The sequence below is a fragment of the Hoplias malabaricus genome, chromosome 12, assembly GCF_029633855.1.
Source record: "Hoplias malabaricus isolate fHopMal1 chromosome 12, fHopMal1.hap1, whole genome shotgun sequence".
Classification (NCBI taxonomy): domain Eukaryota; kingdom Metazoa; phylum Chordata; class Actinopteri; order Characiformes; family Erythrinidae; genus Hoplias; species Hoplias malabaricus.
This window is the reverse complement of record NC_089811.1, coordinates 23,357,462-23,378,687: the sequence shown is the minus strand read 5'-3', so window position 1 is coordinate 23,378,687 and position 21,226 is coordinate 23,357,462. Positions and strand designations below refer to the sequence as shown.

The 21,226-nt window shown below is 41.9% G+C and overlaps 1 protein-coding gene across 2 annotated transcripts in view; it reads right to left on the bottom strand.

The window, feature by feature from the left end:
• dachd (dachshund d) overlaps positions 1–21,210 on the bottom strand; it is a 149,862-nt gene extending 128,652 nt beyond the window's left edge. For both annotated transcript variants that reach the window (XM_066686318.1, XM_066686319.1), the window contains exon 1: positions 20,466–21,210. In XM_066686318.1, the coding sequence (XP_066542415.1) occupies positions 20,466–21,004 (539 nt within the window). In that variant the 5' untranslated portion in view covers positions 21,005–21,210. The remainder of the gene's footprint in view (positions 1–20,465) is intronic.
• Between the last annotated feature and the right edge of the window lie 16 nt (positions 21,211–21,226).

The window sequence follows — 21,226 nt, the reverse complement described above, 5'->3', positions numbered from 1 at the left end:
TGAACCCTATTGCCCAAAGATTCAAATTGTTTCAAGCCAAAATTAATCACAAGACAAACTGACATCGTTTTATCGCTCAGCACTATTTAAACGCTGTCAAATACTAAAAGCCGCAATTGAGACTATGGTCCCTACTGGGTGTAGTGTGTCTAGGCTTGTTTGAGTAGATTTATTGTAAAAACAAAGACAGCAATCTAGAACTATTCAGCTACCATCTTAAGGTTTTGTAGCACCTATTATTTTATAAATCATAAAACAAAACTAACAACAACAAAAAAAGGAAGAAATTAATTATTCCAAGCTCTACTCTGAACTCCTGGCAAACAAGGAGGACAACATTAATTAACAGGCTCCAACGGACACGGCATGCATCTGACGGATCTATCAAGTCCAAATTTTGGATCTGCTTGTCGAAAGAGCATTTCTCAGGTCTCTCAGGGGTTTTAATGAAAAACACTTTCATGGCTAACCCATCAAACCCAGGCAGGCCTGGAAGGGAGAAAGGGGCAGGGAAGAAAGCCAGCAGCGGGACATCATGTGAGGGACTGAAACGTGCGACCTCTCATTTCATCCTTTAATAAAGTCGCACCCAGGTGGCCTTGATGCCTTACAGTTGCCTGGGGCTCCCGCGCACTAAACAGGAGTCCAGCTAGACACGGCTCACAGCGGCCTTCACCCCCCTCCCTCCCCACCGCTTGCCTACGCACACACCCGCCTGCTTTGTTTTCCATACCATGTGACGATCTGAGAGTGTGTTATCGTGATGAAGCCCCTCCTTGATCTCCGTTGGTGAAACTTGTTCCATTGCCTCACTGATTGACTTCTATGGCTCTCTAACGGCAATTGTGCAACGATTCAAGTGAAGAAACGCTCTCAGCTAGGAGCGGGGCCATGATGCGATCTCCTGCAAGGCTGTGGGATCGGTTTGTGGTTACAGGCTTTGGGGAACGAGTGGCTCCATGACTTGCTACTCTGGTAAAGGAGGATACAAGGTGTGATGCAACGCTTGCCTGTTTGGCAACATTATTACGATTTTACAATCAAAACCCAAGCACAACTTCATTTGCTCAAACAACGGTGCTGTGCTACCTTGCTTTCATCATTTTACAACATGTAGCAACAATTAGCTTAGATTTCTGCAGTTGAGAGAGTAGAGCTCAACTTGCCCCAGGCAGGTCATTTTTCAACTTGATACACTGATCCAAATACAAACACAGAGTGAGGCCTGAGACTTCATTGTGCAAATGATCTGGCTGTAATACTTTCATAACTTCCTGCACAAAAGGAACCCTGTGGCAAGTCTCTCAACAGGCAGACCGGTCAGAAAAACATTCAGGTTATCAGAATTTCTGTAGGCCATTTCTTTAATTAGCTTTCATAATTTGAGTTGAGATAATGTCAGAGGATTGATGAATTTAGTCTTGAAAGGACAGTGGAAAGTTAAATAAAGTCCTTCTCTGAGTCTGCACTCTTCTGACAGAGGGAAATAAATGTCTTCATTGGCAGATGAAAAGATACCTCTGTCTGCTCGACTGTGTACTCAGACAGAAAACAAGCGCCAATATACACCGACACACCTGTCAAATTAAGGTATTAACCGACATCAGAGAGAGAAACGGCTTTGTTTTTTTAGAACTGTTTATGGCTGTTAACAAAAAAGCAGTCCAGAATATGAATGCAGACTTAACAGATGCTTGCCTTTGATTTGTATGCGCCAGTGTCTTAAAACTCCCTGGTTTGCCACACAAGCTAGAGATGGCACTGATCTGATCAGGCATTGGCCTCAGCCTCATATAAACAGAAACAGCACTGGATAATGGAGCTAAAAAACTGATCAAATCTTATAACAAATATAACAGTTCATATCATTTGACATCATGTTATCAGCTGTGTATTTATTCCTGTGCTGCAGCAATGCCTTTGAATAGTTTTGAGAGTGATGGTCTGCTTACAAGATGTTTAGTCAGCCCACGTATCTCCTGGTATCTCATAGAAATGTGTTGAGCTACCTAAGTACATGCCCCCATTTGTAGATCACAAATATTTCTGAGCCCCTCTTTCCACCACCACTGCGACACACCTTTTGGTTCCAAACACCACTGGAATTTGTTTTAAACACTGCCCTTCATATAAAACTGCAACTTCTTATTACAATTATTACAAGTGATATTCATTATGTCTCTCATTCATTTGCCTTACTGCACCCCTCCACCCCCTGCAGTATCACCAGGGGCCTGCCTCCAACTATGGGAACCACTGCCTTAATCCTTCCTAGTTAGAAGGGTAACATGACTACAGCTAGACCTGTCACAGTAATTACATTATCAACTTATTGTAATATATATGAACATTACCTGAATTATTTTTCTGACCTCAGTGTTGCCCATTGTGTTTACTGGTATATTTGTTTACATAAGAATGAATGTCCCCAGTATTTTATCCATTTGTAATGTGGTGATGATTGTTCTGTTCTAATTTCTATTTGACAGTAGTGTTTTATTTTCATTTAATTTATTTAGGTTTTTAAACATTGTACTTATTCAAATTCTAAATATTCTTAGTAACAAATATTTGGCAAAAATAATTCAGTGGCATAAAATGGTCTTAAAATGACAATAATATTGTTCGTCACAATTATTTCTGGGACACTATATTGACAACAAACATGGCTATTGTGACAGGTGTGGCAATTACTGAAATGGATGAGGAAATATAGGTAAAATTTGGGTGGTACACTGTCGTCTGTAATCCACTGACAGCACTGGACGCACAGTCCTAATAGAGTAAATAATTAGTTCATTACACACGGGTAACATTTTAACTGCGGCCTTCGAGGCTCTGGAAACCAATTGAGGCCTTTGTACAGACCCTCCATCCAAAGTCCCCTTTAAATTGTGCAAACTTTTCTGACATGCACCTATTTCCCCAGTGGGTAGCAGGTGCTGAGTGGAGATGTTTACGGAGAGCCTCGCTAACTGACAGCTGGCGAGAGGAGACTCAAACAGCTGCAGCTGAACGCCAGGAGAGAGAGAGAGCGAGAGAGAGAGAGGGAGAGAGAGAGAGAAACAGAGAGACGGCAAACAGCTCCAATACCCCCAGGGTTGTCAACTTCAATCCCCCGACCCTGCAACGCTTTTAACCAGGCAAACAGAGGAAAAACTGTTGCAGTCGCCACACATTAAAGACTCTCACCAATTCCCCAGCTTTGTGGTAAATTTGAGGAGCTGGCACAGGACTACTTTAGCCAGAGGGAGCCAATAGGCCGTGGTTCTGCAAATGCAGCGTAATTAATACCACACGGCTGACGGTAAGCGCCATTGTCGCACGAGTCGTAACAGTAAACAGTGGAGCAGTGTTGTATTTAAGACTCAATTTAACGGGGAACGAGAGAAGGACACGGTCATTTTGCTTTTTTCATTCTGGAGGCGGCTCGCGGAAGAAGTGCATCAAAATACATGAGATCAGCTTCTCACGCTTTTGTTTTTTCGCCTCTGCCAAGGTTATTGGATGGCTCATTCCAAATTTCCTGAGGGGGAATTGTGCGAAAAACGATTCCATGCAGATAAATCACTCGGCGCAGATCAAAAAGACGAATCAGTGGCAAAAGACAAAAGATGCTGACGAGCGGCGAACAATGGAGAACGTGAGACGGCGAGGATCACAGGAGGCGGCCCTGAGAGGCAGCTGAAAGAGAGCCCTGCCCTGCCTGCCTGCCTGCCTTTTTCTCTTTCCCTTTATCCCCCTCCACCTCTCCTCTTCCCAACCAGCCGGGCTGGGGGAGAGGCTGCGCAGGTGAGGCTTTGACAAGTTAAAGCGAGTTCTTTAGTCGCATGCGGAGCTGCTGAGCTCGCGACGCTCCTGCATTTCACACCGTCTCCGAATGCGAGGCCTGTTCTCTGGCTCCAAATGAAATACATTGGTGAAATCCACACGGTTTCATGTGAGTGCAAACTCGTCGCGGAGAAGGAGGCCACTGGGAAGGCAGGTGTGAAACAGCAAAAGCGTAGCCAGCAGTAGACTGCAGTCACATGGCCAGTCACTAGATAGAAAGAGAATAAGTAACATATCACTTTTATGGGCCACACTCTGCAGCCATTAATGGCTTTAAAAAAGAAGGGGCCATATGAGCACAACCTTGAGATGAAACGCCTGTCACGTTTAATCATATTCAGTAATAAATTGACTCTAACAATATATCCAAAAGAGCATTTTTCTGCCACCGTCCTTCACATAATTATGCGCAAAGCACACATCGCCCCACATAGGTTAATTGCTGACAAGTATAGCAGAAAGAGAGATGCAAACTAGTTTATTCAAATGTGCCAATGCTAACAGTGGAGATTAGTTCAGTACATTTCCCTAATAGATTTGGATAGAAGGTCAGAGACACTTTTAGGTGTCCACCAGTGGATTTGCATGAATGTATGTGTGTCCTACAGGGCCCGGATCATTAAAACAGCAAAGTTCTTCAAGCTGTTCTCTAATCTAAACAGCAGTTATTCAATACAACTGCAATGGAGAAATAGGAGGGAGTTGGCGTGTGTGTGTGTGGGTCTGGGTTAGTGTTCCCATTACCAAAACAAAAGCAGGAAATCCCACATAGATTTGTACTCTCTCACTCTCTCTCCCTTTACCTTTGGCGCGAGTAAAAGGAGAGCAAACAGTGCCTGAAGCTGGCAGCCACCTGCAATGTATTTTCTTTCTCCCCTCGACATTAAAGTCCTTCACAGAAATCAGAATTTAATAAATCACCCCCGAGTCTGACAGAGTTTATCTCAAGGGGTCGCTTTGACTCGGGAGGAGCCAGCAGACAGACAAAGCCACGGCCGATAAGATGTGAAATTAAATACAGTTAGCAGCTTGAAACAAAGGAGGGAATGTGTCATGGGCCGCTTTGTACCCGCCGAAAAGCATTTTTTCTCTCTCTCTCTCTCACTCTCCCTCTCTCTGCCTTCCTCCCTCCTCCCCATTGGCAGAAGAGCTGCAGAGACAGGGGTGATTCATTTCGGTTCGTGCACATTTAACCTCATTTGCATCCTCACTGTCAACATATCGCTCCTGCACAGATACGTTCAAGAGCTTTCATTAAGGCCTAAAGTTGACATCCTTTTTATTGAGGTGCGGCAGCATAAATCATGGCCGCGGCGCGCCCGCACATCTTGATCAAAGATCTAGCGCTATCATGTTATGTTTCCTTTTATACACGAGACAGGTCCGACACCAGTCATCACTTACGGTAAGGAGAGAGTTATGTGCGCATGTTTTATCTTCTCCCCCTCACCCCCACATATCTCCTCACTGTGTGCAGAATTCCTCCGATTATTTACATTGACAAGAGAACTATACACTCAGCATTCATACCAGGGCACAGGAAAAAGACACTGAACACAATACAGCACTGAGTGTCCACTCTGAATCTTAGTGCTAGTGGTTAATAGTGAAGTACTCACTTCTGTGCACTCTTACAGTGCTGGGTTTAGAGACGCGCCAGTCAGACTCAAAAGACTGGGATCAGAAATGACATTAACAGACTGGTGCTGGCTATATCATGGATAATAAGAGATTAAAAGTGACATTTTTAAACTTGTTTGATCAGGTATCTGGTCATAAAATCGTGATTCACCATAGGGCTGGGCAATTAATGGAAAACTAATCAAAATCAATACTTATATTTATTATTGTTTTTGTTCTGTTAATCTTTGTTGTTGTTGTCGTTAATTCTGTTAATATGTTCCCCACCGTGTGTTTATACACTGTCCCCTTAAAACCATACTGCCACACATGCAGTGACATGTTTCTGCCCCATCCAATATGCCACATGGAAGCAACATAGAGGAGAACCTAAACACCAAGCAAATCGAGCAGTTGTACCACATAAAAATCAGATGACACTGAAGAAATCAAATGTACACACTGACATAAAACAGTTTAAGGGACCAAAGTTAATACCACCAGTTAGATTCAACACTTCAAGCACAATCACGTCACCAAATATGAACAATGGATAGCTCAAAAAAAAAAAAAGACCTTCTTCCAGGCACCTTAGAATAAAATACACCAGCTTTAATACTTGAGAATATATATAGTATATGCTTTTCAGTAAACTATGAGGCAAAAAAAAAAAATAATAATAATAATTTATCACAATTAAAGTAAAATGTTGAACTCATCATGATACTGATTATTTATCACATCAGCCAGCACAAATTATTTATACAATATCATTTAAAATACAAAATTCCTGTTTTCCCACAGTCTTCTAAGCCTTGTCAAAAAGGTTGGGTGCTTTACAGATGTTCTAAATTGTAAGCAGAATTCACCATATGGTCAGGCTTGATATTTTGAATAGACAGCCATCCACAGCACCAAACACTGTGCCTCTTATTTGTCCTCGTTTTTGTTATTTTGTGAGCAAACACACAAATAATGTGAACACATGTACAACCAGCAGTGCTCCTGGACATAAAAAAGTGTGAATAATATCACATGAAACGTTGGCTAGATGAGCTATGCCTGTTATTGTGCTTGGTTTGCTGTGCCTAGCGGACCCCAGTGCGACCACAGTCTTGCCTGGACGAACACAGAAAAGAAATAGTTTTGCATCACTCATGCCTGGCACATGCCCCACAGTCGGGCCACTCATTGTAAGTCGTAATTATTGAACCTTTCATATTCTCAGAATCCTGTAGTGTGGTGTGGACGCCTACCTGAAAGACCGTAAACCAATGAGAGCTGAGCTAGAGCTATGGTTTTGGTGTTTGTTTACGAGCATTAGGAGTCTTGTCCAAGGGCACTTAATTGTATAGCTTTTTATTCCTCTCCAAGCTAAGGACTGAACCCCAGTCCAGTGCGTGTGTATATACTGCTGCATATAATACAGTACACTGAATATTTCTGCACTGAAAGTAACAAAGTGTTAGGACATCCCTAGTTAGGATAACTGTACTTATTCAATGTGTAAAAGAGCAGCTTCTAATGGCAGAGGTGGCCTGTGTGAGAGGAGCTTAATGAGCTCTTTGGCCCTGTCTTTTATTAATAACACCCCTGTGGCTGTGGGGGCCGGAGTGAGTGGTGGGAAAGAGGTGACCCGGGGGCCACGCCTAATCTTTCCCGACTCGAGCCTGCGCCACTGGCCGGCCTCGCGGCGCTCTCGCTATCTTTTTCTCCAACTGATGCCTTCCTGCTGGGACGGTGCGGCTGGAGGGCTGTCAGCATGCTGGCCTTTCTGGAGCCCCGGTGCTATCTCTGACTGTGCCACTCTAGCCGGGTCTGCTGAAAGAGCCTGTCAAACCCTTACGAGGCTCTGACATTCCTATTGGCTTGACCTCAACCTCTCAGAGGAGCACACCTTTAATTATCCCGCCTTAAATCTCCTTACACGGCAAGAAAAGAACACACAGAGCCCTATGACAGGGCTTAAAGGGACCGTCTGCATTTTTATTGTAATTTTACGTATATCTGAGGGGCTTTATGTCCCCAGCTTAGAGCAATTTTTACTAGCTGATTATTACCTGATTCGAACCTAAAATGAAACACTGCATCTTTAATTCTGATCTATGTAAATGATCTCTGTTTTGATTGGCTACCCTATATAGTGCCTATTTCAAAAAGCACGCCAGACTGAATGGCATTCTTCGGCATTCCGTAATGCTCGGTATGCTTCCAGACAAACAGAAACAGCATGCTGTATAATCATTTCCATAGCTGTTCCTCTACCCTGCTTCTGATTTTCTGCACTCACACCATTCCTTAACTCTTCAGTGTGAATAGCCAGCTAAAGGGCTTTATGCTTAAAGGGCAGACTGTTCATGATTGTGACATCACAACTCAAATTCAAATTTGAGTACTATTTATATTACAATTGGGACGCTACTTAGAAAACTGTGGATAGTTTTCATGGCCTTAAAAGTCTGTGGCACACTTTTCAACATTGAAAATGTTTATATATTTTTAATTTAAAAACTACATAAGCAATTCCATTTTCCAAACATGGCCTCTTTAAAAGCAAAAGTAAGGGCCTGGAATGGTACTAGGCTATCTGCTGGTATGAGAATAGCGAGTGACACAGCTGTGGAAGAGGTTGCTTTATCAAGGGCAGATTACATAATGCCTCCACGTCTAAGAGCTCTTTTCATCGGTCTGGGAAGAAAAACAATGCTCTGACACTCAAATGATAACAACGGAGCAGCAGATATAAATATAGCATATTGTTCGCCTTGGGTTCCTGATTTCCTTCAATTAAACATCTCTGTGACTAATAGCGGTGCAAAGGCATGTTTGATCCATGTAATCAGATCTGCAGAACAGCCATTGTCTCGCATTCCTTTTTCTGACATTTGAAAGGTCAAGAGTGAGGGGACATTTGATAACTGCGAACCCTTTTGCTCCATTTTACAACCCTTAATCTCCCTTCGTGGAATTGGTAACACATAACAGTTAATGTCTGGAAGAACAGAGAGAGAGAGAGAGAGAGAGAGAGAGAGAGAGAGAGAGAGAGAGAGAGAGAGAGACTCAAAGTTACAGCCGTTTGAAGAAACTGCCTGATCTTTCTACTCCGCCATAAAGGTGAAACTCTAAGAATCGGAGGGAAGAGAAAATGAGAAAAAGATATTGTGCGTGTAAGCTGCAGTTTATGACGAATGAAAGGGTTTGAAAACCATGCTTCAGATATCATAACCATTCCAAATTCATTTTTTATCAAAGGTTTCAAGCGTCTCTATATTCAAGCGTCTCTAGAAGTACAAAGTTTGCTTTCATATCATTTAAATGCAGTGTTTTGGAGAGAAAAAATTTAATAAATAAAAAGGGGCACTTAAGACAAGATGAAAATGATTTGCCAGTACTTGCAACACCTTTTTTCCCCCTGAACAAGGTAGTGCCTCAAATAACTCTACAGACTGCACTTGTATCTGTGTAGAACACACTGTCTGATACAATGCACAAAGCCGGGTATTCAGAAAGCAACCCCCCCCACCCCCCCCACCCAGCTCCACCCCTTCTTCTCTATGACAGTACTCTCCCTTAAATACATCTTATTTCTTTTAACGGCAACCTTGGGAGAGGCGCAGCGCACTAAAGCTCCAGCACTTAACACCTTGTAGTCAGAGGAAACGTTTTTGATCTGCTCGTGTCATTTAATCATCCGTATTCTAGCGAGCTGCGCAGAAACAATTTTGCAGGATATTAACTTCCAGCTAAACCCTGCTTGTGTCATTTGTGGTTCCACTCAACCAGTGGTCCCGTGGGGGCCTGGGCCCTCCTCGCAGCTGTAATGAGCTTCACTAAGCAGAATAAAACAGTTAATAGAAAGGTACGATGAATCAAAAATGCATGAATCAGGAAATATTAGCCAGACACCAATAAAAGAGTGGTTGAAAATGGCCCTGGTTAAAAAGACTAAGCTCCCTATGCGCCTTCTGGTAAGGAAATCTGGCAAATGACTGGATGGTTAATGTGCTATGGCACCTCCAAGGCAAGTAGAGGGTAACTTCAGTGTTTGACTTCAGGGAGACACTTTGTCAAATAGCATAGAAAATAAGTTTAGAGAGGAGATAGATGGAACATGAGGATTTTAAAGGGACATGCTATCCATGGGGATCTTGGACAATTAGGCTAATGCTAAATTATCCAAGGCAAATACACACATAGAGGGAAAAGTGAGATTATTCCGTGCTCTTTCAGACCTATAAAGCTGCTCCTCTTGGCAAAAGCCTCCTTCCTCCTTGGGTTAGGGTCTGCTGAGTACAAAGGAAGGCGATGCCATCCCATGAAAACCATTTTTGTTCCGTTCCAAAAAACTAGGTCATCCTCTCATAATTGTCAATCATGCAATAAATCTCTCTGTGCCACAAATGAATACTGCATTGGGAATGAAACAAAGCTTATTGGCATGCAATGTCAGCTTGACTTAATTCATTCTCCTTTTCAGAAAAGCTTATTCACATGTGAAGTTTATGGATGTCACACTGCCTGCTCCGGAGAAGGAGAGGGATAATACATATAGACAGATGTATTATGCTGGGAAAGTTTTATCAGCATAATGCTGCGAGGCTGCACCCAGTACACAGCCCATATTGGATTTTAAATACCAGATTAGATGCGTAAGTGGAATAAATGGCCTGATTTGAGGGCAGTTAGAGTAGGTTACTGCTGCAAATCTTTTCATACCACATTTAAAGGAATGGAATTCCACAGATCTTTCCAAATTGCTGCATGATAAAATTTTTACAGTGTAAACAAAGTCATTTAGAGTGGTTTGATGCAAAATGTGCCGTTCTGTAAAAGCTTAGCACTGCAGTAGTGATGAAGAACCAGACGCTGGAGACCTCACAGAATGTTTCTATGCCAACGTGTGCAATAATACAAATACATCTCCTGATGCCTGCTACATTGACATTACATTAGCTAAGACTCATTTTACACACCGTTTTACCATTAAAGGCAGCATAGATGATTCTGGAGAACTACTGTTCTAACAGCAACAAATTTCCCCTTCTATTTGTGTTCATTTAGAAGCTTTGTAAGCTTTTTTAAAGTGGAATAGTAACTTTGGAGTAAGAAGCCGACTGTAGTTTGTACGTGGCTGAAGCTGACCTTGTCTGTAAGCTTTTATTCACTGTTTGAATTACCACAGAAACTCTTTTGTAGCTCAAGTTGCTCAGTTTTGTAGCACTTTTGGTATGTGTTTAAATTAAGCAGTTGGCTGTATATTGAATTTGGAGTCAGTTCCACCCTAAGTGAAACAATGCATCTGAAACAACAAAATGGAGTTTTACCAACATATGGAGAAGGACTGCAATAACATCCTCATCTGTTTTCACATTTTAAAATATCTGGAAGTCTCTCCACCATCCAAAAGTGTCCAGAAGCCGTTTCTCAGCCATGGCTCTATCAGCGAGGCACAAGAAGATGCCGGAGCTAGTTAGGACCGAGACATTTAGTTTGTTTCCCATTTACAGAGCCATGGCTATGTATAAACAGTTTTCCAGACCAAAGGGCTAGTAAATGGTGAGGAAACATTTTCTCTGAATATTCTTAGCTGTGTACTGGAGTAAAATCATGAATATGGCCTTTAATAATGTAACATATACTCATCAGTCACCAACAAAATGGCTGTATTTTAACTGCAGACATCACAAGCCTCAGATCCTGTCAGCATTCTTGTCAGATAATTCAGATTTTGTAAGTTTTACTCTGAATGTAATCTCCACTATGCAGAGATTGTGAAAAATCAGTGAAATTCCCGATTAAAATGTGCTCAAACACCACCTGCCACCCCCACACTGTTATCTTGATAAGCTGGATTGCTGCAAACCACTAAATTGTTTATTCCACCTACTACCTGCATGTTTTATGAGTCTCTGTTGATAAGAGCATCGGCTAAATGAATAAAAGTAGACTAATTGTTTGTGGTGGGTGCAAAACACACTGTGTTTTTCATTCAAATCTTGGAGAAATAAATAAATAACTCTATAATTAACCTATTACTGTGATTTTACCAGAAGAAGCACTGGCTGGGGTGGACAACAACAATATCACACTTTCTAGGGCCTGTAAAAAAAAAAAAAAAAAAGTACGAAACGTGAGAGGCGGGCTGGTAGACGTGTGTAATGGCCCGCTGTATCTTCCTCACACACAAAGGCTTGCAAACCGGATCTGTTTGTGCTGCGGTCACGGCCTCGCCTTCCACCTCCCCCAGCCAGGTGTCGTCAGTTTACACATATCTGATTGGACAGAAAGGGAGCGCGGCAGTACACTTCCAGCAGACGAGTTCGGTGTCATGTCTCTCTGGAGCAAACTGTCAGTCTTTAAGAAGAGAGTAATAATAGCTGGGTGCCGCAGCTCGCTGTGGCAGGAGCGATATTTTAAAAGAAGCCACAGCAAGACAGTGACATTCGAGACTGGAGGAGAGAAACTCAAGCACAGCGTCATAGAAAGCGCCAGAGTTATCATAATGGCTTTCTCACTGGGCTTAGGGACCGGCAACACGAGAGCCGCACTTTAGATCAGGTGGAAAGGAGGGGGGGTGGAGAAAAACACTTTTGTTTGATGACACGGAAATACAGCGAAGCTCCATTCAGAGCAACCCACAAACAGCAAAGTCCCTTTGGAAAAGAAGGCCGGTTCAGTGGGCCGGACTCTGTATGGGGATTAATGTGTGCTACAATTGCTGGTCAAAGCCTTTCAATTTGGTCACTGAATATGCCTTTGTATATGACTTTGTACAAACAGATCAAATGTCTTATTGGAACACTTCCCTTCCCCATCACTTAAGCCGTACATGACACTGATTCACGATGGCCTTCTAAAGGCATTGCTCTGAAACAACACGGCAGGGTTACGGCGCTGCTGTACAAGATTGTGGAACTGACTGGGGCTGGCTCAAAGAAAAGGCCCCAAGGCTGCAGCCACATAAATGCATATATGTGTGCGTGTGTGTGTGTGTGTGTGTGTGTGTGTGTGTGTGCTAGAACAGTTAAATTAATTGGCAAAATCAATACAAAGAGTCATAATGAATCCTTAAGCAAGGAAAGTTTGACGAATCTAAAAGTAAGGCGACGTGAAACACTGCCAACCTTCTTTCAACAGTTTCACCGACGGGAGCGGATGGGGAAAAAACACATTAGTGCGACGAGAGCTATGGCCAAGTGATTAGCATTTTTATCTAATAAGCATGCATTTGGGTTTCACCTTGAAAATGTCTTAGTCAAGAAGCAAAACGCATAGCTAACAAGTCTAGTCTAGCAACATATGGGATCCTCAGTGGCAATATAAGAAAAATATATTTGTGTTTTATTATTTCTGTTATTCTAATTCAATTTAGCCAAATTGACTTAACACGCCTGTGAGGATACAGTCTCTGCGCACGGGGGCCCAGAGCCTCTGATTTGTCAGAGGCCTGTCTGAGAGCAGATGCTTTGAACAGTGATAGAATTCCATTCTAGTCTCAAGTGTCATTAGCTGCGGGCCATTCGCTTTGCCAGGTAAAGATTAGATAACAATCAGAACTTTATGAGATGCTTCTGGAGGTGTTACAGCAGTCTTTTGTACAGGGCCAAGCACTGCTGAGAGGAACATACTTTAAAAAGAAAAAAAATGTAATTTCCTCTTTTTTTCCGCTTTTTATTGGATTGCAAATCTGAATGTGGAAAGTTTTTCTTTCTTTCTTTTTTTTGTGCTTTTTGGGTTTGGCATAAACCTACAATGTGGAATAATTAAGAATTAATTTAACATATATAAATAAATAAAATAATTAATAAATAGCTAGATGGACATACACACACACACACACACACACACACACAGATCAGACATATCATTGAAGACAGGTCCTCGTCTGCATACTAAATTTATATTTTATCAGCTCTACTTCCACTGTCAAAGACATCTGTAATACTACAGTTAAACTCTGTAGCCCATCTGTTGCTCTGCATATTTATTAGCTCCCTGTAACTGTAGCACTACAAAGTGCACCTATATGGTCAGTAGAGCTGATAGAAGGAACAGTGAATGTAGAAACAAATGGGTCAATTTGAGTTTTTTGGCTATTATACCAACACATAAATAAAGTAAGAGTTTTAATAGTTCTGGTTGAAGTATATTTTGTGGCCTATCCAAAAAAGAAATAAATATATCAGAAGCATGTACTGTAGTGCACTATAATCGAAGCGGCGCCATGACAACAGTTTTTCAAAAGGTGCTTTAGAGGCACATATTTCAGGCTTTGAGGAGAGCTTGTAAGTGAATTCAGCGAGCACTTATTTCTTTTGTCCTCAGAAAAGTGGCCCAAGCACTCCACAGTCTGTTGTTTTTCTTTAATGGAGTCATGGCACTCTCATTACCCTGTAAAGTGGATCTTGTTCTGACCTAAATGAAAACAGCCCGCAGACCTAAATAGTCACCTGTCCTCCACCCTGGCACTGGCAGAGCTGCTGACAGCCTTTACTGCACCCGGCACACCGCAATTTTCCTCAGCGCTCTCAGACGTAAACGTGGAGCCATTGTATCATATCAACAGCACAGAGGTCAAACACATCCATGAGGAAATTCCTTCTGCCCTGCAAAATATCTTTGTTACAGAAGGCAATTACATCAATTGTGAATGGATTAGGACTCCAAACAGGCTATGAAGTTCAAACACTGCTGATAGTGTTGAAATTACGCAAAAAGAGATGTTTACACTGTAAGATTTATCTTCGATAGCCCACATGAAAATGAAGAGGGAGGAAAAAAAATAAAAAAGTAGAGGAAATTTCTGGAATCCCATTTGAAATTGCTTCCCTGAAGTGTTCTCTCTCTCTCTCTCTCTCTCTCTCTCTCTCTCTCTCTCTTCCTGTCAGCTCTGATGTGAAAATGAGCTAGGGAAAATTAACTCCTGATACAGCTACGCTGAATTAGACAGTGAAAAAAAGGAGGGAAAAAAACACTTTTTAAGGATTCCAGCCTTGTCATTTTCAATTTTCTGCTCTTTGGACATGCGTGTATTCAGATTCCCGAACATCTACTCGGCATATCAATCCTAATTAGACAATCTGGGTCTGCAAAGGATGGGAGCGGAGTTATTTGCATAATTTAATCATAAATACTCAGTGATACATATTTCCAAATGCATTTGTACAATTATCTTTTCATCCTTAGGGCAAAAGTATTAATATGATTAGGCAATAATTCTTAAAAAAAAAAAAAAAAAAAGATGAGGAAAATAGGAAAAAGGGGGGAAAAAAAGCAGCAAGTGCACTCTCCTTTTTTAAACTCCAGCTTTGGGCTATATGAAAAATTAATTAATTTCAGAAGAAAATCAATTTCTCTACGTGACCATATTAGACAGAGCAGGACTACAGCCTGGGATCTTCGTCCAATCAAGAAATCTCATCTGCTCCCTCTAACTTCTGTCAGTTGTGTTTAACGTCCCTGTAAGAGCAGCAGTGGTCTGCGGCCCGGCTCCTAAATGCACTGTAATGTGGAATAGCTGCTGCTTAAAGACATGCCAGACCCTACAGCGTCTCACACACACGCAAACACACATACACACACACACACACATACAGACATGGCACAGGCCAGAACGCAGGCGCTTCTCTGCAGACAATCTGTCACAGGTGCTGCTGCAGTCTCACACCTATCTACTGTCTGTCCTCTCTCATAACTGCTTTATTTAGTGGAAAGAAATGAGACCAAATACAAATTGGGACTAATTACAAAAGCAGAGCAATCTTCAAAAGCAGGTTGACAACATTAGCAGAGCAGATAAATATACAGCTTACAATACTGTCAATCATCGGGGGTCAACTAGAAGTGAAATTCCAAAAACTGAGCATAAAGAAATGTACACCCCTGAAACATCATGAAGAGTCAGAGGAGAAAAACATAAAAATGCATCTTCAGACTTTAACTGAGGACCTGGTGCTGCACTTTAATGCCTTTAATGACAGGCTCAGTAATGTGGCTGTATGCACAATGTGTCATTCGCTGCGAACTCATCCTAACACACACACACACAAACACAAGTGCATCAGGAACATAGCTCTGATACCAAGCTTGGAGCATCCAGCACAGGTATGCACACAAAATCAGCCTGAACAGCTTCACCTTCTAATGCAGCAAATTAAGAGCTCCCATGCAAACTGCTGTAAAATGTCCTGGGCCAGTTATTAGACATTTATTCATCTGTGAAAAAACACACATCTTCATGAGTTCCACAGATAAATCTAGAAAATGCCAAAAAAACATAAATAAATAAATAAATAAACCCTGCAAAATCAAAATAATGCAACATTAAGTTCTGCTTCTGTCAACACTGCAACAGATCTCTGCTTTCAGACAGCTCCTTCCTCCTCCTTCTCACACTGATGACATGCGGCAAATGCAGTTAATTTGAACACAGGTGGCTAATCCTGTCCAACAGAGCCATCCATACTGGCTCAGAGCAACAGGAAAAAAACAAAACAACCTTGATTGTTTATCCATTTCATTTCTGACCCATCGAAACAACCTGAGCGCAGAGCTGGAAATGCATATTTGATTTGTAAGAAAAGTGCTTGAATGAATTTGTGATTTTAACAAGCCTTTTAACATGCATCCCCCCCACACACATACACCCCCCCCCAAACTCTTTCATCCTAATCAGACATCTGTCTCTCTGTTTTTTGAAGTTATTATCACCCTGGCTCCCTCTTGGATGTGGTTGCTGGGTGACGGGTATCTTAGCACCCACTCTGACTGGGAATGATTTGAATCCGATCCAAAGATTTCCCATGAGTACCTGTAAACACATCCATGCCTTGCTGAAAACAAATATATCAAGAGAGCACTGCAGAAAGAGAGAGAGAGAGAGAGAGAGAGAGAAGAGAGAGAGAGAGAGAGAGAGAGAGAGAGAGAGAGGAAAAAGGAAAAAAGAGCGATAAAATCTGCCACTGTGTGTGAAGCCGTACCTCCGAGTGCTAAACAAAATAATCACGCTTTTCTACAAATATGAGAGTTTGTACCATAACATGATATTTTAATGTATGCTGCTCTTGTGAGTGTTGGTGAGCAGAGGAGATAATGACAGGGACTTGGTTAAGTCTTATTTTAAGAAATAAACACATGAAAAATGGACAAAGACAAATTTAAAACATAAAAAGGCTAAGGCTGGAGCTGGTGGAATTTAAAAAAAAACTCACAGTGGTCCCCCATAGTCTGGGGGGAGCCTGTTTAACCTTCAGAGGCAGACAATGATTGTCAATTAACTGCTGCATTGCTGCATGTGTACGGCTAGCCTCCCTCGCCGAGACAGCTGCCCCTGTCTGAGCCGCTTCAATAACCCCCTTTTCCTCAGAGTTCAGGTGTCACACGGCAGACAGAACCCCTCGCCGTCCCATAAGAGCAAAGAGAAAAAAAATGAAAAGGAAAACAAGTAGCTGAAGTATTGCTTCTCATGAGGCGGTGTCATAACTCCCGCCAAAGCCAGAGATTACAGCGGCTGTATCTGCTCAGCGGCAGAAGGTGCACATTAATCTGGGACGAGGGTCCGGGGGAAAGTGGAGGGGAGCCCAAGGAGCACGTCCCCCTGCAGAGGGAGAAAGAGAGAGAAAGAGAGCGCAGCTCATCTCACTGCTGCTCCTTTACTCCAGGCTCTTTTTGCACGGGCAGGGAAAGATAAAGGGCCACTGCTGCCGTTTAGTAAAAAGTGAATATTCACTGTAATGGAGATGGAAGGGCGTGTGATTTTTTATTTTTTTATTTTTTTTCTTGAGCAGGATGTAGCAGGAACCCTGAAGTGTTTTTAAAAGCTATGAATAACCACATACAACAGGTTCCCAACTGACCTTGCTAATCGCCTTTAAAATGATTCTTCAAGAAGAACCTTTATTTTAAAGCTGTGTATGGTGTTTTCGGATTTATCCCAAAATGTGTGAATGACTCGTTTTGTTTTTATGATATAAATAGTTGAGTCAGCTTTACACTTGAAGGAAATATTAATGCTATATTACAGACAATACCACCTTAAATAAAAAAAACAAAATTATATTATCAACAAGCTGTTATTCTTTTCAAAAAATACAGTGGCATTTCAGATGTGCACTACACAAAAATATAGAACATCTAATACTGTAAAAGACAAGGCAAAACTTCATGTGATACCAAAAGAGACCATTAAGAAGGTACAACATGCAACAGACAAGAAACATCTGCAACAGCATCATCGAAACTTAAGCTTCCAGCCAAACAGACCTACACGTAAATCATATCTACACCAGAATTAAGACCTAGAGGCCAATGTCAACCGTGCAGCAAAAACACTCAGACTCAATCCACAGCGCGGAAGACGAGCCACTCCTCCTCCTCCATCTGTTTGTGTTCCATCCACACAAGATATCTTTGTCCATACCAATGATGTAATTCTCCAAATGGGAAGCAGACATGGCGGATATGATTGATTTCAGCATAACACCGGCAGTACCAGGTGCTTTCAGAGACAATTACAGGCCTCTCCATGCAGCAGTAATAGGCGAGCACTTTAGCATCATTAAAGCAATGTGTAGCACTGCATTATCCTTTAACCCCATCACTGGCCACTCTCCTTGCCAACCTCAGAGTTCAGATCACACACTATATCACTCCGAGATCCCCAAGACACACAGCACAAGAGGGAAAAAACCGGACGGCCCTGAGCTTTAGGCCGAGTTACAGAGGACGTGCTGGTCAAGCACATCAGAGAAGAGGCAGGACGCTGAAGAAAACCCTGGAGATACATAATGCAATCCTGTATATCACACCACAACAAGAAGGAAAAGAGACTGCAAACAAATATTTAACTCTGATAGTAATTCCAAATGGAATTTCAAATAGTAGCAGCAGTTTAAATTTAGGATGCCCTATGAAGTGTATTTATTTTACAGAATAAGCTTTTTTTAATACATTTGAATTAATACATTTACAGAGCATTTTAAATTTTGGAAAAATGTGTAAAGTGAAAAAAAGCCTTGGATCTAAATTAAGAAATGAACTGTGTAAATCTCAGTAAATCCACAATGAACAAGTTTCATGTCACATACACTCACACCTGTATCATTACATTCAAAAACTGAATATGATGTTTTCAGTACTTGCATGTGTTATGTATGTGTGTGTGTGTGTGTGTGTGTGTAAAATCAAACACACACACACAAAAAAAAGTCTTTAACAATTACAACACCCTTGAGTAACATTTATGATGAATGGCATTAACATGTATGCAATATACCATACATTAATACTAGTGACTCATAAATCAAGTATTAAATGACTTCAGCTTCTTTGTGTAAATTTTTCGGCAAATTACAGTAACAGGTGATGTATATATTATATTCTATTAGAAATTACAACACTGCATTAAGGCCTGCCTCGTGTATAAATATTAGAAATATTAGAAATCCCACTCAGCAAAGCAACAAAAATGTAAAATACAAATTAGGGATTAGACTTTTAGAATTATAAAAATATATACAGTTTACAGCTATGACAAAAAGAGAAGAAAAGTGTCCCATAAATTTCTGAGGGGTATTTTATTTATCTTGATTTGTACTTCTTGCTGATTGTAATGCATTAAGACTGAACCCTCCTAATACTACTTTATGTGATCAATAAGGTAAACGTTATTTAAGAAGAAAGGCTGCCAATGACATGAGTCCACTTAACAGTAATCTATGTTTCCACTGCTTAAAATAGCTTGTACCTGGAGGCTCTGAATTTGTCCTCATTATTGACTGTATGCACAAATTGACCACAAGGAGATTTTTTGTTCCCCTTTTTACAAATGGAAAAACACTAAATAGTAGTAAGTGATCATATACAGAGAACAAGTATGTAAATAAAATGTAATTAATGTGTTAATTCTTCTAAGAATTAGGTGAATTTTTTATGTTTTTTTACCTTTTTCTCAGTGCTGTTTAAACTAATTCTTACTCTTACTTTCCTATATTTTAAACTTGATTAAACTTGGTTGAATTGTGCCGAAGCAGCACAATTGTTTGACCCCTGTATTTTATCATGCAGTCTTCCCTCATATTAATCCTACTGGTGCTTATTTAACAACTGTTATGCTTATGACATATTTATTAGTGTCATAATTTAGGTCCTTTATTTAGGTCAATTAGGCCTGTCTGTTTCCTAGGGTAGTTCCACTTTACTGTTATTGTGAAATATTATAGGTCCAAGCATTAATACTGTAATGCACTTGATACTCATATGTAAAAGTTTGAAAACCCTTGGTGAAAGGAAATGTTGGATATTGTTTTTTATGTATTTAAACGTGAATATATTAATGTACATTTTAAAATATAATGTTTAAAACTGTCAGAAAATGATATTTAAATGTGTTCTCTACAGAAGATATGGAGAAAAAAAATATTTTCATTAAAATAAAAATTCAACATCATAAGATCCAACTTAAGACTGCACATGATCCACTAGCTGCAGCTACAGAGCAGCTCTCTGTGATTTAACGGTAAGAGACTTGTGAATTGTTAAATAACTGTGTTTGTTTAATCTGTTTTTGTGTGTTTCTGCTTCCAGATAACTGCTCTGACACTTTGACCCGTCGTATGAACTTTGTTGGGCTTCTTTCTACAACTGTGTCCAGACATAAACCGAGAAGCTACCGTTAAACACGTTTACCCCCTCGTTTTTACCTGACGCGATTTGGTTTGGTACTTGGTATTATCGACTGTTTTCTGCTTCCGCAAAGGTTGTTTATAAACTCTGGGGTTAGTTTTCCACCGTTTTCAATCTCAACGCGGGCAGCTTGGGTCGGGTTTTACGCTTTTGTAAACTTTTAAAGGCGTTTTCCTTGTAATTTTCCCATCAGGTTAAAATGAGCGAAAGGCGTGGAGGCAACGCTCCTTAACGCGCTCGAGCCGCGTCCCTCGCCTGTTTTCGCGCCCTTGCTGCCTCAAGAAAGCTGCTGGAAAGTTCTTTTCCCCACGTTTCTGTGGATCAGCGCTCACCTGGCGTTGGTGCAGTCGTTGTAGAGAGTCTCGAAGTCTTTCCTGGAGATGAGCTTGCAGCGGTTGACCCCGGGTTGGATGGCGCCGAGTCCGCGGAGAATGCGCACCTGCTCCACGTTGCAGACCACCGGCGTTATCTCGAGCCTCTTCAGCTTGGTGTAGACGGTGTGCAGCCCCCCGACCAGGTGCTTGAGGAACAGGTCAAAGGCCTGCGGCAGGCAGATGAGCTCGTGGCCGTCCACCGTGAACGAGGCCACCTTGGCGCCGCGCAGCTCCACCGTCTTACACTCGTTGTTCTGCGGCGTGTTCTCCACCGGAGACGGGGTCGAGTACACTGGCTTAGAAGGCAGAGGAACACCGGGGCTGCCGCCGCCGCCGCCGGAGGGCGAAATGAGCTCCGGCCGGAACGGAGGAGCCACGGCCGGAGACGGGGAGCATGAGGCGGCCGAGGGCGAGGAGGTGCTGCCGGAGGACGCGACGGAGATCGGACACTGCTGGACCAGAGCCGAGGCGGGGATAAGAGCGGCAGGGACGGCCATGGTCTTCACCCGCAAGCGCGAGTTCACCGAGAAAACGGGGGTTCACACTACGAACCCTAAACACTCTCACAAAAAAACCCACGAAACAGTCAGAAAGTAGCGGCAGTTCTCTGAGAAGACGGAGAAGAAGATGAAGAAATCCACGGCGGCGGTTTTCAACTCCGCAGAGAAGTGGAGGAGAAAAGGAGGAAAGAACACGGGGGGCTGAGCGGCGGGACCCTC